Source organism: Rhinopithecus roxellana, chromosome 7 (genome assembly GCF_007565055.1).
Source record: "Rhinopithecus roxellana isolate Shanxi Qingling chromosome 7, ASM756505v1, whole genome shotgun sequence".
NCBI classification, from domain to species: domain Eukaryota; kingdom Metazoa; phylum Chordata; class Mammalia; order Primates; family Cercopithecidae; genus Rhinopithecus; species Rhinopithecus roxellana.
The window spans coordinates 109904099-109922692 of record NC_044555.1 but is presented as its reverse complement, the minus strand read 5'-3'; the positions used below and the strand labels follow the sequence as shown (position 1 = coordinate 109922692).

At 38.0% G+C, this 18594-nt stretch overlaps 1 protein-coding gene across 2 annotated transcripts in view; it reads right to left on the bottom strand.

Moving 5' to 3' along the window:
- Positions 1-18594, bottom strand: part of GRIA3 (glutamate ionotropic receptor AMPA type subunit 3) — a 333308-nt gene that overhangs the window by 132559 nt on the left and 182155 nt on the right. For both annotated transcript variants that reach the window (XM_030934742.1, XM_030934741.1), the window contains exon 5: positions 3340-3393. In XM_030934742.1, coding sequence (XP_030790602.1) covers positions 3340-3393 — 54 coding nt within the window. The remainder of the gene's footprint in view (positions 1-3339; positions 3394-18594) is intronic.

The window sequence follows — 18594 nt, the reverse complement described above, 5'->3', positions numbered from 1 at the left end:
GGGAACTGCAGGAAGTGATTCCAGGAAGCTTAGTTAAGTAGCTTAAGTATTCTTGACTCTACATTTGTAGAAGAAAGCAGTGGTTTTGTGCTGTTTGTAACACCAAGACTCACATTGGACTTTACTCTTCTGTATATAGATATCCATCCTCAGCTTACATCCAGCTGGCTCATCTTCAAAGGAAACATCTTCTTATTTCCATCTCCCCTTTTCTTGACCATCCAACTTACTTCTAAATGGTTTCGGTTTACTCTCTCTCTCTCTTTCTGTATGTGTGTGTGTGTCTTAGATGGAGGCATTTGAGGTAATTTTTATCTGCTTTGAGAAAACTGGGAACCATGGACCATAGTAGGGATAATTTGTCTCATTATTATTATCATCAGAGATGAACAGCAGCTCCTATCTCTATTGCCCAAATGCAATTTGATACAGCGTACAGGGACTTACATGGCTGAATTCAAATGAAAAGAGGGTCACTAAAGGAAGAGAAAGGGTGGCAACTTAAACCATGGTAAAGGAAATCACATTTTCATTACTCAGACTGACATGATTTATACATTACTTTCTTTTTGAAGGAACAGACTTTGCTTGTTCTTGTAGTAGACATTCCCCCAAAGTCTCATAATTCTGAGTTGTGTGTATAGGATTCAGTTTGCCATTCTTTTCCCCAACCTTGTCCTAGTGATTTTCTCTTTCAGTTCTATCACTCCACAGACTTTAATTTTTGTCAGGTTTGGATCTCAAAATTGCAATAAAAGCTGATCTAAAAGATTGTCAGTAGGCAAAGGATAAATTCTTGAGATGATGGATACCCTATTTATCCTGGTGTGGTTATTGCGCATTGCATGCCTGTACGAAATATCTCATGTAAGCCACAGAAGTATACATCTAGTATGTACCCACAAAAATGAAAAAAATAAAAAAAGTTTGTCAGTAGAAATAAGGATACCCAGTTGGAATTACAGAATGGGAAAGGCCTTTACAGTCATGGTAGGCCAACTGAGAGAGCCGTTCTTATGCACGGCTCAGATGGCCCTTTAAGGCAAAACCTGTCTCAAAGAATTAAGTTAACTGACAACCTCCAGCTTCAGGTACCTTCAGATCTGCCTCGGTTTTCAAGTGGAAGGTGTGTGCTTTCTGGGCTGCTGCCAGCTAATGACTGAGCAAAATTGGGATGCAATGACTTGCCATTTGGAAGAAGCATAGGACTCCTCTATGAGCTATCTTTTACACTGATCTCCTAGTTGTGTTGGCCAGGATTTTATGAGTGCTACACTACAGTCTGAAGCTTTTCCTATTAAACTTCCTTCTTTTTCCCTTCTGTTACTGGTATAGACCTGTATTGTGGTCTGAAGCTCTCCCTGCCTACTTATGTCCCTTTCCCTTTTATCTTACACAGGTGTTACTCCCAATAAATATCTTGCACTTCTAATTATTATCTGCTTTCAAATGACCCACCCAACACGTCAATGACTGCCCTCCACTACTCCCACCTGAATGTTAAAGTAAGGGAATTGTAACACTGTCTGTAGAGGTGAAATGACTTACTCAAGATCCCTTACCTTGCTAGTAGCAAAGTCAGTTTGACAACCCAAACTTTCTGACCCCCAGTGCAATATTATATCTCAAACTTATTCATGTATAATAACAACCATGTATGCAAAATCCAGATTTTGCTATATCTCTTTATCCCCCTTGCTATTGTTTACTTAAACATTAAAAACATATTTTACTTTTGTTATATTTCTATGTTAGCCCTGTTTGAAGTAATAATATCTATAAAATTTCAATTTTGATGCACTAGTTTTATATTTTTCTAATACATAGTAAGGAAATATATTTTCATTAAAATAAAAAAGTTTACATGTGTATACTACCTAAAGTTACCTCAGGTATGGGTCAGTGATTGGTGAACCCTGCATTTTTAAACACTGTGCTATAAACCTTGCTGCTTTCTAGGACATACAAATCAGAGGAGAAGGAAAGGGGAAAGAGATGAAGGAAGAAAAGAAGGAAAGAAGAAAGGAAGGAAGGAAAACAGAAAGGAAGGAAAGAAGGAGAGCAAAATATTTACTGGTGAGAAAGTAATGATAAAAAGTCATCAATAACTGTAACAGGTACCTTGTTGTGACATCCATATATCCTGACAAGCCACAGTCTAACCTCCATTGCATTAAAACAACCCCTTTATTTATTGGTTGCCTAAAAACCATATTGAAAATATATGGATGCAATTTAAGAATCAAGATTTCTTCTCCTAAAAGAGTAGATTCATTTATTCCCAAAATGGACTGAAGTGCTCCACTTAGAGCAAATTATTGGAGAAAAATGCACACAACATTTGAAAGCAGTAGCTCTAATCTGCATCTTATAAAGTGTTTGAATGCACATACTCCTAAGAAAGAGGTTTAAGTAACATTTCCTTTTTCATTTAAAAAAGATTCATTATTAAAAAATGAGATTTTTTTTGATTAAAATACATAAGAATATAATTACAATAATCTTTCACCTTTGTTTCTATTCTTTTGGCTTAAGAGCTTTATAATGATCATAATTCCGTTGTGCTAATGAAACAAAATTGGGGTTAGAACTCATGTTATGTAATAACTTTAATAGATTTTTAGTATTATAGTGATAATTTAACATTTCTCTTTCATTTCATGGAGATGGTATTATTCAGAACCTCTGCCAAACAGATGTCACCAATTTAGAAGCAATTTTGTTAATTCCTAAACAAATTGTCCTTCCAGAGAAAGAAAATGTATAAAATAACCTTAATGAAATACTAGCTTCTACAGAGTCACAAATTTTAAAGGCATGGGAAGTTTGAAAGTAAACATTCAAGTTGTGTTTTATGTAAGTAGAAATGTGGCTATACACTTTGGCGGGGTCATATAATGTACCATGTTGAAACCTACTCTGACATCTGGCTCAAAAAGATTTGGTAGTGGTCTGCTTCTGAAAGGACAAATGCAGTGCTGATCTGCACATATACTTGAATCAATTGGGAAAGAGTCAGTTTCCTGTGTCCCCTATTCCATGGTTTATATTTCAAACCCAATTAGAATAGTTTACATTTCAAACCGAAATTGAATCTAAAAACAAGAATCATATCAAATTATTTTTTAAATTAGGAAAGAATATAGCTGCTTCACAGCTAAAACAATGACAGCATAATTGAAAGCAAGGCTATTGCATTCAGGTTTTGGTATTTACTAAGTCATGTCTCCAAGTTTCTGGAGAAAGCATTAGGTACTTCATGTATTTCCTTTTTGGATGATTACAGAACAATGCAAACTAAATAGGATATATTGCCCAGGGACACTTGTTTGTTCTTACCAGGTTAGCGAGCATGTAGTGGTAACCTCTTGAGTGTTTCCCCAGGATCACAACCTGCAGAAAGAAGAAATAAGACATATTGCTTATTCAAGAAGGGCATTTTCAATTGCACAATCAGTGGGGCGGCTAGAACAAAATGTTAGATCTTTTATATACAGGAAAATCACAGTTAATTGGATCAGATTTCTTGTTGTTGCATTTCGCTTTCAACTAGATAAAACAGGAAGACATGCTAATATCAAAGTTAAAATGTCAAAACAAGGGGAAAAAAACTCCCTAAACTTCCAGGTCAGTAGTATCACTATCACTTAAAATAGATGGCAAAAGTGATGAAGCTGAAGATCCCCAACCCATGAACTCGATTTGTGTACTTAGCTTTTGAGATGGAAAATCAGCTGAACTTTGCATACAAAGTAGAAAATAGAATGTACAGTATGGTTTTTTTTTTTTTTTGGTTATCTGGAATGCTAAGGGAATAGAACACTCAAGGAATGGGGTTAATGGGATTTTCAGGTTAACTGAGGTTGCTTTTGCTTATTGAAAACTTTTCTAAAATGCTTATCTTCCTTTTCCTGCTTTAGTGTGAAAGACTTGCAATTGTTTGTACATCTTTTGGTGCTGATCGTGATACCTTAGGGCACTGAGGAGGGATTCCCCTCGAGGACACTTGGCAATGCCTGGTGACATTTTTGATTGTCACAACTGGGAAGGGTGCTACTAGCATTTAGTGAGTAGAGGCCAGGGATGTCGCTAGACATCCTATAATGCTTGGAATAGCCTACACAATAAAGAATTCTCAGGCCCAAATGTCAGTAGTGCTAAGGTTGAGAAACCCTTCCTCAGCATCATCATTCTTACCATAATTTTTATGAATAATGCTATATTAGTGCAAAGTCTAATAATAGGCTTTGTATTAATAACATTGTACTTTGTACAGTTCACAAAGTATATTTTTATTATCTCAAAATATGTGAGTGGGCTGAATATTTTCCAACCAAACGTGTTGGTTAGAAGTTAGAAGCTTTTGACTAAATAATTGATGTTTATTTCTTTGAAGGCAAATTCAGGAAACATTCTGGCTAATTGAGGATTTTTATTGAGTACTGAATGTGTGCAAAGTACTACAGTGAGTACCCATGGAGGGAACAGGATAACATAGAGGTTAAAGACACAACCAGAGGTGGAACCAGGTTTTGTACTGGCCTGAAGCTAATGCGATTTTAGGATCTTTCTTTAAAAAACTATAAAATTATGAATGTCATAATTTGGAACAAGGCCTTGGAAAGAAGCTGTGCAAGTGAGGGGCCATTAAGTTTAAGCTTTATGATAAATTCCTCTCTCGATGCAGCTATTAAAGGGTTTAGAACAAAGTGAGAAGGCCTCAAAATTGCACACATATCAAACCAGAACTATACATGAAAGGTTGTAATAATAATAAGTCTACCTGTCCTTATTTGAGTGCTTAGTATATGCAGGCATGGTGCTAAGTGCTTTATATGTATTTAATCCCCAGAACAGTTTAACAGATTAAGTATCATTAGTTTCATTTTACAGATGAGGAACTTCAGTCAGAGAGAGTTTATGTAAGTTTTCCAAGGCCGCACAGCTAGGAAGTGGTAAAACTGGAATTGGAATCTGGGTCCATTTGCCTCTAGAACCCATACTCTTGGCAGTACTTCACATGGTTTCTAAATATATGCTAAGTAGCAAATGCTAGTAATTGCTATAAATTCTTGGACAAGAGGAGGAAGAGATATTTAAGGCCTGAGATGAACAGGGAAGTCTTCATGGAGGAGGCAATGTTTAAGTTGACCAGAGAAGTGGAACCATACATTTGACTATGATGCTGGCATTACAAGCCCTCAAGTCATTTCAACAAGTCATTTTAAGTATATATATGTGTGTGTGTGTGTGTGTGTGTGTGTGTGTGTGTGTGAGACAGAGAGAGAGAGAGAGAGAGTACAAGAGAGCATAGTTTTTGATTAATTTAAATTATGAGCCACATTTCTGACTGATTATTTATGGAGGAAATGAAAGGTTAATGAATGTCTTGAGGATGTGATTTCTCATGTTTCCATGACACGAAATGAGCTGTTAGGTGTCTTCTGGGATGTATTCTTCAGTGTCCGCTTGCGAGAAACATTCTTGCTGGTGACATTTGTTAACTTTTGGTGGCAAGTTGGGACCATACATTTGTTGAATTTTTAATTAACTGACAACTCTCAACATAATAAAACCAGAGGGTTTTGAGTTCTGCTAGAAAAATGAGCAATATTCTTAAAGACATCTGGCAGAGCTTAGAGAGGAATAAGGAAGGAATCTAAGGAAAAGGAATACGTTTTTCTCATTGGAGGTAGAGCTTAGTGGTTTTTTTTTGTGTGCATAGAGAAGGTGAGAGGGAGCAATAGAAGACATCAGTGTTGTGAAAAGAGCAGCAAATGAGGACCCAGGACCCCAATCTTGTCGTTTGCTAATTGTTTGTTTGTGGGCAAATTACTGAGCCTTCATTTCCTTGTCCATAATCTGGCCCTGCCTATCTGAGAAGTGTTGCCAGGATTGAACTGGATAATGTCTACAAAAGTGTTTGAAGCTGGGCACGGTGGCTCACACCTGTAATCCCAGTGCTTTGGGAGGCCAAGGTGGGCGGATCACCTGAGGTTGGGAGTTTGAGACCAGCCTGAACAACATGGAGAAACCCTGTCTCTACTTAAAATACAAAATTAGCCAGACGTGGTGGTGGATGCCTGTAATTCCAGCTACTCGGGAGGCTGAGGCAGGAGAATCACTTGAACACGGGAGGCGGAGGTTGTGGTGAGCTGAGATCGTGCCATTGCACTCTAGCCTGGGCAACAAGAGCGAAACTCCATCTCAAAAAAAAAAAAAAAAAAAAAAAAAAGTGTTTGAAATGTCCGTTATTTAAGTGTGTGATGCTATATAAATGTGGGAAGGGGTCATTCATTGAGACATTGTTTTTCAGATTCAGAAAAACTTGGAGCTATCAAGATACCTACTGTAATTCAGGCCCACTTTGGTTTGCTCAGAACAAATTTACTTATTTGAAGGTAGCTCTCTTATAACATCATCCTTTCAAAATTTAGCTTTAAACTGGGATAGGAAGCTTATCTAAAGATAGGAACATTAAAGTGTCACAAAGCTGATGCATTGAAGCCCATAATTAATTCCTCATCCTTGCTTTCAGTGCCTTAACTCTTACTTAACATATAGTTCTTACCAATCTTGGTTTTCCAGTTCACAGTAAATTAAAAGCTTCAAACTAGAAGGCGTGTGTGTGAGGGGTGGACTGATATTAGAAAGAGGTATTAGTAGCAGTGGAAGTGACAGACTGACTTAAAGGAGAAAGAAGGGATGAAAAAAGGAGACAACATCATACTACTGCACAGTATAATCATGGATGTTCTTTGTGACTACCTAATTCATCAGGCTATGGTTTATTGTGTTCAGTAATCTCTGCTGAAAAACCCAAGGATATGCATATTTTCAGGAAAGTTTCCATAAGAAATGCTGAAAGTCCCAATACTTAAGACAGTAAATTGCAGTTATCTTGAAATCTTACTTATATGGAGCAGCTGTGATCCTACTGATGCGAGCTAAAGGAGGCCTCACTGCAAAAAGTGTCATGTTTTGCTCTCGGTCTTTCCCTTTTTTGAATTTTTGGTACAGGGCTTGTGAGAATAGGCTGGGATGGGAGGATTGTACTTAGTGCAATGCATAATGGAACTAGTTAATGGGAGTGGTTCTTGTTCAGCTCGTCCTAAATCTTTGTTCTTTCCATCTGTTATGATGAACAAGGCATGAATTGTACCCTCAGTTACTTAATGACTCTGGTAACCAAGAGAATATTCAACTTTGCTTTTGCAGTAATTATAATAGCTCTTTCTGAATTAGTTGCAGAACTTCAAGTATAAAAGCTGTTTTCACAGTCGACCATGAAATTTAAGGAAGAAATAGCAAGTTTCCAAATCTATGTTCTGTATTCACTTTGCTTTTGTAAGATTTGTTGGAAATGATGGATGGCTTGATATGATAGCAGATATATTAAATGTAATAAGGGGAAATGTGTGAAATGTAGATAAAATTTATTGTTTTAAGGAAATTTATTTTTAATCCTCACATATAGGATCTGAAAGAAAAAAAAGCCACAATCCTTATTCACTGAAGCTTTAACAGCAGAGTTTCATTCGCAGAAGAAGGAGCTCTTACATACTAACACACAGAGCCATGCATATAGCATCAAATTATTTGTCAAAGAAGTTAGTGAATCATAGTCAACCCATTTTGGGGAGACTTCCTCTTACTGGCCCCCCTCCCCGTATCCACTCATCTGTGAAATTGGGGGCTGGGTATCACTGAGCAGTTAAAAATAATTCATAAAATATTCAATTTGGCTTTCTATGTAAGAGGCCCTTTCCTTTTCAATTTAATGTTTAATCTAGACATTTTCATAATTTTAGAAATTTGAAATGAAATTGCTCCACAAGACTACTTGAGAGAGGCCCACAGATCCGTTGGGAGGCAAAAGCATCTGTTTTTCTATGCTCACATTTTAGAAAAAAATATGTGTGTGGAGAAGTGTGTATGTTTTTTCCCCCCTTAGATCCATCTGGTATGCAGATTAGGTTATTTGTAGACCTAAGTATCTCCTTGTTTGGATTTTCTACTTCAGCGCCAAAAAAGGATCTATGTATAAAGATTGATCTTGCTTTGAGTACAGAACATGCCTTGATGCTCACCTTACTCTGTTTCTCTTTGATTTAGGCATCCTGCAAATGTCTGAGGGGCTAGGAGAGAAGTGTGGGTGTGGGGGATTGCTGGTTTAATTCACCAAGTTTTCTTCATGTATTGTATGACTACTTTCTCTTTAAGAAAAGGCTATTAGACCACATTCTTTATGTTCAAAGAGGGGACATTTTTCAGCCCCCTTCATTTTTTCCTGCTCTCCTAGTTAAATTTTTTTTTTTTTTTAAAGATACTGTTGTCCTATGGCATCCTATTTACGTTTGGCTGTGTTGGAAGTTGAAGAAGAGGTGTGCTACAGAAATCAGCCTTAAAACATGCCACACTTTACAGAAGTAATCTTCCAAGTGATAAAAGGTATTCATCTTCATGAATAAAACCCCCAAGGTACGAAATTGCCTGAGTCTTCCTAAATACATACCAGAAGTCAATTCTGTTAGAATTATTTTCTAATAATCTTAATCTGCACACACATGCTCTCCTATCACTGAATGACAATGCTTCATATTGCAGTCATCTGACTTGAATAAATGTGCTGGATTAGTGAGGCAGAGAAGAGCCAGTCACCCATACCAAAGTCAGCCCAATGGCAGTGGGGATGGGGGTGGTACAGATGGAGAAAAAAAGGCTGAAGCTTTTTGTAAAGAAGGAAAACGGAAGTATAACCGAGGAATCTCATCAATGCTTATGCTGTCTACAGGGAAGCTTATGCAGAGAGAAGGCAATTGAAAAAGGCATCAAATAAAAATGCTAGGATGTGAGGATTAGAGAACAAGGATTTCACCAAAGAACATGTCTTTGGGAAGTTTCACTTCCCAGACTTTAACATTGCATTTATCATGACTCAATGGAATATGTGGAAGATTTAATGCTAAACAGCAGGAGAGGCAAAGAACCAATACAAATAAGAGGCAATAAATGGCCATGAATAAATTAAAGGGACAACAGATTATTCTTGCTGTTGGGGATAAACGGCCATTTAAATACATGTTGACCTTTGTTGGAACACCTCATTGTCTTAATCCTAAAACAGTGTTTCTCAAATTTCACTCCTTCACAAACATCCTTAATGATTTTTGTCTTATCTGCATGTCGCATGACTAGTATTTACTTAATATTTTTTTCTTTATAGCTAGTCACTACTTAAATCTAGTCATGTCCAGAGGGATAATATCAATTAAACTAATACAAGAAAATAAATACAACTGTATGAAAATAAAATGTATTCATCTAGGTGTCACTGAAAATCCTCTTGTGTACCACCAGGGAGGGTGGGAAATATTGTCTTAAAGCAGTCATATCTTTAGGGGAGAGAATGTAGATCAGGTTTCCCCGTCCTGATGAAAGGTTAATTTCCCATTTATGGTTGAATTTTTAAGAATATCTTCATCTACTTTCAAAGCTTCTTGAGTACTGCAAAGGAGCAAAATGATGGACAGAGTTTGGAAGGTAGCAAATGATGCCTGGGACTGTGTAAAAAATCCGGAAACTTACAAATCCATTTCCTGAGGCAATTTGCATGTATTTCCCCACACAGGACGCCTGCAGCTTTGATCAGCTAGAGTCCTTGGTCATGGATCCAATAATAAATACGTTAAACTCCTGACTCTTTCCACCAGCCAGCATCCTGTAAAAGGATGCTTTATCAAGCTATGTTGCATTTCCAAATGCTGTTCTTGGAGTACCTTATCTAGAGGACTTTTCATGGCACCTGTTTATATTTGGAAATATCCTAGATTTGTTTGGAGGGAAGAATTGGAGTGATTTTTAACTAGTATTCAGTCTAGAATATCACAGCAAAGGGAAGTTAGTTTTTCTTTAACACGACCATGTTCATGACTTTTGTAGCTTCTCTGATATTAGCTATCTTCCCAAATTAGCAAGAAATTTATTTTAGACAGTAAATTTTAAATGACAGCATTCTTGATATCTTCTTTTGTGAAATTTATTATGAACTATTTATATATTTCTATATTCATATTCACAACAATGTTTGGTTTAATATTGATACCCTTATTCTAAATATCAAATTGTATCTTTGTGTTCTCTACAGATTTTGCAAAATCGTTTGGGCCCAAAGCAATATAATCATGAATTTCTGACAGATATACAGGAAGGACTGTATGGGTACTGAGTAGCAAGCTTGAGAGTGCCAGTGGATTCATTACTTTGATTTTTTTTTTTAAGGAATGGCACCATCTGGCATATGGCTGAGTAGTTACTCAAATGTGTGTTATTTCCAGCCACAGCTACTTGAGGGTGGGTGGGATAAAACAAGACTTCCTTCATTGGCTCAAGAGTCACACCTCTCCATCTTTAGGTGTTTATTAGCATCAAGAACTCGTCACACCTAAAATGACACCTTACAGTGTTTAAACTTGTAAGAATCTAAAATTCTTTATAAATGTTATCTGAGTTGCCCTTAAAGCTTCAAACAAATTGGTATTTATTAAAGGTGATGTACTAGAAAGAGCCATAAACCTTGAAGTCAGATGGTTCTGGATTCAAATCCTGCCATTTACTTAGTAGTTCCATTATTGTGTGCAACATTTAAGCATGGCTGGTAGGGTAGTGTATTAGAGACTAAGTCCAGCCTAGAACAATGGAGCCTCTGAGTGGGGAGGGAAGAGAAACATATGGAGATGTAGAGGATGGGATGTTCTCCTTTTGAACTCCCTAGTTATGCCTCATCTATGCATTTTCCATCTGTGCAGTGCTTCCAGCACTTGATATCTTTCTCTATGAGATTTTCTGATTGCTGAAAGAAGTGAGTGAACATGTTTATATTTTCAAATAAAAGTAAATATCTCTGAGAAACCCAATGTGTTCTTCAGGCCTTTGATTTTTCAGAATAATTGCTTACTTGGCAGGTTTCTCCCTCTACTGGGAGCCATGTCATCTAAGTGGATCTCAATTTGCAAATGGACGACAAATGATAGAGGCTTAGTTCATGGGAGGCAAACACAATTCTCTTAATTCACAAATGTTTGGTTTGGTCTTTCACTCCTGCTATTTGCATCTGGCATTATTTTCCCCACTCTGCCAGCTCATCCACCTTTCTGATCACACTGACACGTTAACAGTTCAAGCACCCTAGGCAGAATTATAGACTTTCAGCAAAATACAGGGGGCTCTTGAAAGCCCATTGTTAAATATTCAGAAATTTTGTGAGCCAGTTATTAAACCATTGGTGGCTTGAAATCAGCCACGATGAGAGTATTAACACCACAAAAATCAAACAACACTACAAATCAGGGCTTTTTATTTTGCTCTCTGGGAGCCAGTTTTCCAGCATACCACTGGATTCAGAAAGAATATTGATTAAAATCTCAAGTGGATGGAAGGGCTGCATCTATTAACCACATTTCATTATTCTCTTCTTTTAATGAACATTTTTGAATGCCTGCTCTGTGCCAATTCTGGGGCTAGACCATGGAGATGCAGAGGTCACAGTAACCTGGTCCCTAGCCTGGAGGATCTCACACTCGAGTGGGAAAGAAAGCCAAGTTAACAGACAATTATAACCCAGTGGGAGAAGTGCGAGAACAGAAATATGTACAAGGTACAACTGAGGAGAGAATGATTAACTCATAATTTGCTATAGATAGAAAGTACTTTGTCCCCAACTAAAGATCTAAAGAAATTTTTCCTGTAGCTTTTATAAGTGGGAACCTGACAAACAGGTAACTTAAATAGAATGCTATTTTGAAAATGAAGAGAGATGTGTTTTAGAGGTCTATTTCTCTTGATTTCAGAAGAGCCTTGCTCTTTTACAGTGCTTACACACTAGGGGAAAGATTTTCATTGGGAGCACCTATAAGCATTTGGTGTGATGGTATCTAGGGCTGACTCCATAAGAATTGGAGTGGTGACTGAAATAATTGGTGAAAAAAGCTAAGTTACAGAGGGTATGAATGATTAGATAGTAAATAGAATGGTATCTGCTAAACACAATGTATCCCAGCTTTTCCAGTTATAAGCTGTGTAACTTTAGGCAGGTTACCTAACCTCTCAGCCTCAGTTTTCTATCTGTAAAATAAGGAGTATAATAGTTGAGAGGCAGTAGAGTAGGGTAGTCAAGAGAACAGGCTAGACTGCCTGGCTTAGAATTCCTACTTTGCTGTATGACTTTGGGCAATTAACTTAAGTATTCTGAGTTTCGGTATCCTTATCTGTAAAATGGGTCTACCATTAGTACCTATTTCATAGAATTGCAGTGAGGAATAAATGAAGTAATGTATCTATAGAGTGCCCAATGCTTATCCTATATTAGTTATGCTCTCCCTTCCTTACTCCTTATTTCAATGCCTTTTCCCTTCATCCCTCTCTGTAGAAATCACATCAATCCCTCAAGGCCTCCTCCAAGAAGCCTTCCCTGATTTTTGTTCCCCGAGCCCAAAAGGTAGAGAAGAGGTTTCCTGCTGCTGTGGGATGGGGGCCATGGAAAAGCATCATTACTCAGGTGCAGACGCGTACTGGGGCCACTGGTTAGGATGACACTGGGCTGGAGATGGAGGGAAGGAGTTGAGGTTTGTACTTGAAGTTTGGGCATTTAAGTTGAGAGTGCAAAAAAGACAAGAGAAGCTGGGGGTATACCCACAACAAAGTAACCCGCACTGCCACCTTCCTCTGTGCCATCCCCTCCCACCCCTAGCATTGATCAAAACCATGAACTCAAACTCTACAGCAGCCATGTTTGGCAAGGGTGTGTGTGTGTGTGTGTGTGTGTGTGTTGTAAAGGGGGGCTCCCACCCAGAGACAAAGGAGCACAGGTCATAACCTAACTGGGCATGTGAAGTCATCACAGTGTTTCCAATACAGGGGAGAATAGGGGTTGGGGTGGGCAGTGAGAGAGGTGAGAGCAATAATTTGGCAGTCAGTAACATGGATCTCTCCTCCGCATTGTAGAACATTGCCTAGGAGTCTTGGGCTGCCCTACTCTGACAGTAGCATCTGGATCTTGGCCTTATTCATGCTTCATTATAGGACCGGGGAAGCATAACTATTCCAGGATTTCTTACTTGAATCCACAGAGGCCTTGGGGGTAGAGAGAGCACTAAGGAACATAATCTACATTCCCTTGAGACCCAGTCTACATGGATGTCTTAGGACAGTATTTCTCAAAGTGTACACTACGTGGATCACTTGGGGAATCTAGAAAATGCAAGCACCTGAGCTCCTCTCCAGAGACTAATTCTCAAGTCTGGGTTAGGTCCAGGGAGCCTGCATTTTAACATCTCACCTTTGGTGATTCTGATGCACACTGAAATTTAAGAACCACCTTTCTATCTGATAATAGATGCACTTTGAAAATCTAAAAGCAGGACCCTCAATGATGGGATCCTCATCAAAGGGGATAGGAAGGGACACACTGAGTCTCTGAGGTGGTCCCTTGGGGATCACCCATTGGTAAGTCGTGGGTAAGCAGGGAGCAGCTTGAGGACACTCACACAGACTCCTGGGAAAGGAGCCAAAAAAAGAATTTCTGAAACATTGTTGTTTTAAACAGGACTCTCCTGGAGGCAGACCCCGAGACAAAGATTTGAGGGCCAGTAGTTTAATTGGAGGTGATTCTATGAAGAACTGCTAGGGGAGCAAGGAAATGAGATAGGGAGAAGAAAGATGACAAAACAGTGTATTAATCAGCAAATTACCTCTGGGACCTCTGGAGGTGATGGACAATATATCCACCAAAAGGGCCAGGAAGTTGGGGTCTTTGACTTTCAACTCCCATTCACCATTAGCTTATAACTGCTTTGGGAAATATTAATTCCTCCCTAACTCTTCTGACTTGTCTCACTCCCAGAGTGAGAGAAAGTCTTCAAGAGGAGAACAGCATGTGCCCACAATAGGATGCTTTTGGCAGGTATGGGAAAGGTTAGTGCTGAGGGGATATGGGTAGGGCACCAATAGCATCTGCTATACTGCAATCACCTTATGTCACATATATAACACTTTAAAGTTTATATATTGCTTTGACATACAACACTGCAGTTGATAAAACAAAACAAAACAAAAAAAACCTGAGTTGGGCAATAAAGCATAGTTATGATAAGAATGGACTGTGGAGTCAGATCGACCAGTTCTTCCTCTCCCAAGATGAGGTGACATTTCACAAGTCATTTTACCTCTCTGAATCTCAGTTTCCACATCTGTACAATAAAAGTAACTAGGTCACTTACTTTTAGGTTTATTGTAAGACCTAAATGAGAAAAAGCTTTTAAAATTCCTAACAGAACACCTGCAATATAAGGGGATTCAACCAATGCTGCTTCTATTCTCCCATCCCTATCTCTACTCATCTCTTGTACTCCATAGCATACAGCCCCAATGTGTGGCACTGGAGTAGTTCTCAGTAAATGTTTCACAGCCTGGGCAACATAAAGAGACCCTATCTCCAAAAAAAAAAAAAAAAAAAAAAAAAAAAAATTGCTGGGCATAGGAGGGAGGATCGCTTGAGACTAGGAGGTCGAGGCTACAGTGAGCCATGATTGCTCCACCACACTCCAGCCTGGACAATTGAATGAGATGCTCAATCTCTCTCTCTCTCTCTCTCTCTCTCTTTCTCTGTATATGTTATCTATATAAATATTCTGGAAGTCTTAAACAATAGTACATCCTGAAGAAAAGTCCAGATTGCCTATGAAACAGTAGAAGATGGTCTATTTAAAATAATAGAAAATCTGAAAAGTGTATTGCAGCAAGTGTACTGAAGAGACGGGCACTGAACAAGTTTACATGCAGGAGATAGAACCAGGGAAGGCTTTCCACTAGAGAGAAAAGAAGGATCTTTTAGACTAGGTTTTTTTTATTTTTTTTTATTTTTGTAACTATTTTATTAATAATTTAATGTTAACTACTAGAAGTCTATAATTTTACATTTAATATACAAAGTATTTGGCAAATGATTATTAAAATAATATCATAGTAATATACATCCCCCCTTTATTGTGGTAAAATATACATAACAAAATTTGACGTTTAATCATTTTTAAGTATACAGTTCAATGTTATGCAACCATCATCACTATCCATCTCCAGAATGCTTTCATCATCCCGAAGTGAAACTCTGTGCCCATTACACAGTAATTCCCTGTTACTCACTATCTCCCCTTTAATCACTATTCTACTTTCTCTCTCTGTGATTTTGACTATTCTTTTATTTTATTTTATTTTTTATTTAATATTTATTTATTTATTTATTTATTTATTTATTTATTTATTTATTATTATACTTTAAGTTCTAGGGTACATGTGCATAACATGCAGGTTTGTTACATATGTATACCTGTGCCATGTTGGTGTGCTGCACCCATCAACTCGTCAGCACCCATCAATTCGTCATTTACACCAGGTATAACTCCCAATATAATCCCTTCCCCCTCCCCCTCCCCATGATAGGCCCCGGTGTGTGATGTTCCCCTTCCTGAGTCCAAGTGATCTCATTGTTCAGTTCCCACCTATGAGTGAGAACATGCGGTGTTTGGTTTTCTCTTCTTGTGATAGTTTGCTAAGAATGATGGTTTCCAGCTGCATCCATGTCCCTACAAAGGACGCAAACTCATCCTTTTTTATGGCTGCATAGTATTCCATGGTGTATATGTGCCACATTTTCTTAATCCAGTCTGTCACTGATGGACATTTGGGTTGATTCCAAGTCTTTGCTATTGTGAATAGTGCTGCAATAAACATATGTGTGCATGTGTCTTTATAGCAGCATGATTTATAATCCTCTGGGTATATACCCAGTAATGGGATGGCTAGGTCACAGTATGGCGATTCCTCAAGGATCTAGAACTAGATGTACCATAGACTAGGTTTTGAATGACGAGGGGAATTGTTGCTGGCAGGGAGAAGAAAAGAGAGAATCCCAGGTGGAAAGATGCCCTGGATAAAGGCCTGGTGGTGGGACGTAACAAGACAAACATTAGCTAAAATGTATTGAGCTTTTGTTATGTACAAGGCATGGTATTAAACGATTTTTTCACACACTTCATCTCATTGAAGCCTCACCACAATCCTTTAAGGTAGGCACTGTTATTGATTTTATCTTCCAGGTTAGTAAATTGAGGCACAGAGAAGTTGGGTAATTTGTCTCATGCCTCACAGGCTGAAAATGATAAGAGCTTGAAGTCAAAATCAGATTTATCTGATTCAAGAACCTAGTAACTAAATGTTGGAAGCTATAATAATAATTATTGATGATAACAACTGTCACTACTATTGTGGGATGGTCAGCTCCCACCAAGAATTCAATTCAAAAAAGACTGAGTACCTACCATTATTATGTATTATTACCTAAGTGGGGAACAGTTGTGGCCTGAAACTTTGGAAATTCTTCTTTGTTGCTGGGCATCCAGGGAATCTCCCTTTGGTTTCCCCTGATTGTTTTGCAAAGCTTTGTGTTTGGTTCATATGATCATGACTCCAATTTTCGATTCCCTATCAGCATATGACATGAGTTGTTATTGTTTAATCACAAGCTGCACTTGTGATGAATGTTGGATAATCAGAACAAAAGCACAGGAAAAATAATTAGAGGGAACTAAAGGGAAGTGGCTCACAGCCTTTAACAAGAGACTGTGTGAAGGTTTTTAGGACTCAGTCCCTAAAGCTCTGACAATGTATTTTGATCCTTGTCTGAATGCAAATGAATGAGTCCATCAAATCATAGGCAGCTTGTCACAGTGCAGGTTATTTAGCTAGTTAATTAAAAGTCTGAGTGAGCTGGTGCCTCTCTGCACTGGGCTCTGAAGATAACCAAACCTGTGTTCTGACCAGGCAAGTTAATTTAAAATAAGTGACCTCAATTGGGTAATGGCTACAAGTTCAAATTCAAGAATCGCTATAATTAGTCCCAGATGGATCTTAATTATTCTTTCAGGAAATAAAGTGGGGATGGGGGAAAGAGAAATGCCCAAGCCCGAAGTAAAGCTTATTAGCTATACCTTTCAAAAGCAGGGGGTGCTGATTGGGGCAGGCATAGTTAATGTTGTACAACAAGAGTTTCATTGCTCTCTTTCCAAATGCATCTCTTTAGATGTGGTACATAAAATAGGTCTAGGTCTTTAGGAAATAAGGATTAAAATTTAGTGCTTTTAACCATGTGGTCTTAGGCAAGTTATTTAACCTTCTTATGTCTGTTTCTCACCTATGTAATGGAAAAAAAACACTCTTAGTCCTATCTACTTCAGAGGATGAAGAAGCTACTTCAGGAAAAAATCTTTGAAAAATATGGAAAGCTCTACAAGGCAGTGTTTACTCTTGCTTTAGTTCAGGAAAGTTTCCTAATAAAACATTTTTGTTTTTAGAGTATAAGCCTGCTTTAGGTGTGGCTTCTTAATTTTTATTTAGACTCTATGATAAACCAGGTGCCTTCTGAGCTACACCTCTTGGAAGGTGAAAGGATTATAGTGGGCAATATGTTTAGCACAATACCTGTATGGTGGTACATGTTATTCTAATTTCTTAGATGCACCCACAGAACTGAACACAATTTTGGCTTTGTAAGCTTTTAGAGGAAATCAGAGAACACACAAATTTAGCATTGTTTGTTATGAAATTGTATCCTTTTCCATTTGTATTAATATAGATCTTTTACTTGAAATTATGTGCTGGCACAACACTGTGGTACAGCGAGGTTAGTGTAAGTCATGGTGAGAGAAGGATGGGTTTAGCCTCACTTATTTTTTTAATGAATGCTTGGGTTTCCTTTCAGTGTTCTGATACATTCTAATTGTCCATATCTTTCCAAGCCCTGGAAGCCAAAAGTAATAAGAATTTGTACAATGGTAAAAATGAAATAAGTTACAAAAAATCATAACACAATGTGGAGCCTTGGAAGACCAAGAATTTGGCCATCTGGGGATACACAAAATGACTACACTTGAAACTGCTCTTTTGTTTCCCCTTAATTCCACCTTTTAAAAGAAATTGTATTCTGATGCCCATCTGAGTTCCCTGTAATGGAATATAAGTATTGAAAACAGAGATTTACAACCTGTGCCTGCTGACAGTAATAACAACTGTTTATCCATCAACCCTAACTAAAACTCATTAAAGGAGCTTGCTTTTAAATCAGAGTCTGCATTCTATCTTGTTAGATGAGCCAAGCAAATAATGGAGTTGTATTTCCCAGAATTGCATTGCTATCTAAGGGCTGTGCCCTTTGCTGAAAAGAGCTTGAGGTCATAATGAACAAATAAACAAACAAAAAGCTCTGGCTCCCTGTTATTTTTCAGCGCTGGGAAACACCCATCTGTGGCAGGGAGCAGCAGAGAACACAACTTTGCTAGGATTTTGCAAAGGTTTAAGTCGTCATAGGGTGAATAGTCATTTCTACAAATCTCCCTAGAGAGCTCCTGCTGTGTGTGTACCGTGAGTAAAAGCCACGAAATGGAATGCATACAGGACTGAGAGTTAGTCTCCAAATGATAAACATCAGGACTTTTTTCCCTAAAACAAGTCAAGAAGCATATTTTCAGCAAATGTTTATTTAGT